The 1,981-nt window shown below is 56.4% G+C and overlaps 1 protein-coding gene across 1 annotated transcript; it reads left to right on the top strand.

Annotated features, from left to right (window-relative positions):
- Window positions 1-343: 343 nt before the first annotated feature.
- On the top strand, window positions 344-1,611 carry RP-S7E (small subunit ribosomal protein S7e; the record flags this gene model as incomplete). Its single annotated transcript, XM_005853932.1, has 4 exons — window positions 344-364; window positions 483-652; window positions 827-1,049; window positions 1,197-1,611. The coding sequence occupies 4 exons, from the start codon at window positions 344-346 to the stop codon at window positions 1,296-1,298; spliced, it is 516 nt and encodes a 171-aa protein (XP_005853994.1). The 3' UTR covers window positions 1,299-1,611.
- Window positions 1,612-1,981: the final 370 nt, after the last annotated feature.

The raw sequence follows: 1,981 nt of genomic DNA, 5'->3' as shown, positions 1-1,981 counted from the left end.
TGAACCTTGAGGTAGGGGGGGGGGGGAGAAGGAGAAGAACGAAAGAGAATGAGGGTTGGGGTTGGTGAAATTTGTAGCATAGCAAGAAAGTAGATGCCCTGAGTCATTTTCACGTAGGCTGCAGACGGCCTGGTGGTCTGTTGTGTGGGAAAAAAATCATTTCTTTGACTGTCGACGATGTAAAAAAGAAGGGGGGGAATTGAGGCTAGGGTTGAAATTGCCTGTGCCAAAGGAACCCGTGGGGACGTGGGGTGATAGCGTTCAATTAGATAGCTAGAAAAATTAAGTGGACAGGGGTTGGGGGGATGTTTGGAGGGCATCAAGAGACTGGAATGTGGCTGCCATGTATATAGGGTCAGGCAAGGTACCGTCACACTGGAGAAGGGTTCGGTCTACCAGGCCTTCTAGATGCCCAAAAAAAGGAAAGGAGGAACGCTTCCACCTCTTCGCCTCCAGTCTGACGTCTCATTTCCCTCCGGCAGAACAACAACCCCGAGTGGAAGGCCGACCTGAAGGACCTGTACATCACCGCGGCTAAGGAGGTGGACGTCGGGAAGACCCAAGCGATCGTCGTCTTCGTCCCATACAGGCTCTTGAAGGCCTACCACAAGATCCAACAGCGTCTCGTCCGAGAGCTGGAGAAAAAGTTTAGGTAAGGGAGGAAAGGGAGGGCGGTACAGGGTGTGAGCCGGACAGGATACAGCGGACCCTGCGGAGGAGTCATGGGGGCCCTCCGTCACGGGCCCTTTTCGTCTCCGGCACGATCCTGGCCTTAACTCATACCGTCCATACTCCCATCACCCCCTCCCTCCCTCCCTCCCTCCAGCGGCTCGCACGTGGTGGTGATCGCGCAACGCACCATCCTGGGCAAGTCTTACGGACGTTCCACCAAGACCAAGGGACCCCGACCCCGGTCGCGCACACTGACGGCGGTACAAGACGCGATCCTGGAGGACCTGGTCTACCCCACCGAGATCGTGGGGAAGCGGACGCGCTGCAAGGTGGACGGCACGAAGACCCTCAAGGTCTTCCTGGACAACAAGGATCAGGTAGGGCGCAATGGAAGAGAGGGGTCGGACTGAAATCAGTGCCAGGGTGTTCCCCTCCCTATCCGTAATGTCCGAGGCCCTCCTTTGCCCTTCGTTGCCGCGGTACACTTGTTCCCCCCTCACGGCCGCTCCCACGCCTCCGGACAGATGAACGTGGATTACAAGCTCGACACCTTCAAGGAGGTGTACAAGAAGCTCACCAATAAGGAGGTGGAATTCACCTTCTTCGTCAAGCAGACAGAGGCCTGAGGGGTGTTGGGGGGGAGCGGGCGGAAAGGGGAGTCACGCTCTTGGCTCGCGAGGGTCTGGGCGAGAGGGAGTGTGGGCTGAGCGCTGCCAGTAGAGGCAGGCCGTAAGAATACTGCAAAAGAAAAAACTCGCGAGTGAAAAGAAAGAGGGCAAGAGCTGGGGGGGGGATCGGGGACCGGCCTCGGCGTGCCTTCATTTTTGGTTTTCGGATCGAGGTGGTTTTTTTAAGCTTCTTCGGCGAGACTGAGCCCTCGCGTCTGCTTCCACTCCTCAAACTTGCTCTCCGACGTATACTGACTCAAGCACGCGTTCACTGAGAAAGATGGGGGGAGAGCAAGGAAGGTGATGAGGAAGCCGGGAATGTGGTTGCAGAGGGGGGCCCCGTCAGAGGGCAGAGAGGACAAGGGTCTCGGCCACGACTTTGCTAAAAGAATAAAGATTGCAATATACAAGTCAGAGGCGGTACCGACATAACTTTGCCAGGCAACTTCCGACGTGAACGACGAAAATTGTGTGAGTGCAGGAACCTAGCCCGATTACAAGGATCTGCCTAGCCTCCATGCCCCCCCCAAGCACCTACTGGCGTTATTAAGAGCCCGGCACTTGAAAATCACGAACATCCCATTCTCTTTGGCACACGCTGCAAATGCTGCCATCGGCTCCTGGCATTGTTTGCGTGCGTG

The sequence above is a fragment of the Nannochloropsis gaditana genome (assembly GCF_000240725.1).
Source record: "Nannochloropsis gaditana CCMP526 unplaced genomic scaffold scaffold678, whole genome shotgun sequence".
NCBI lineage: Eukaryota > Eustigmatophyceae > Eustigmatales > Monodopsidaceae > Microchloropsis > Microchloropsis gaditana.
The sequence above is the reverse complement of the archived record's forward strand: the minus strand, read 5'-3'. Positions and strand labels throughout refer to the sequence as shown.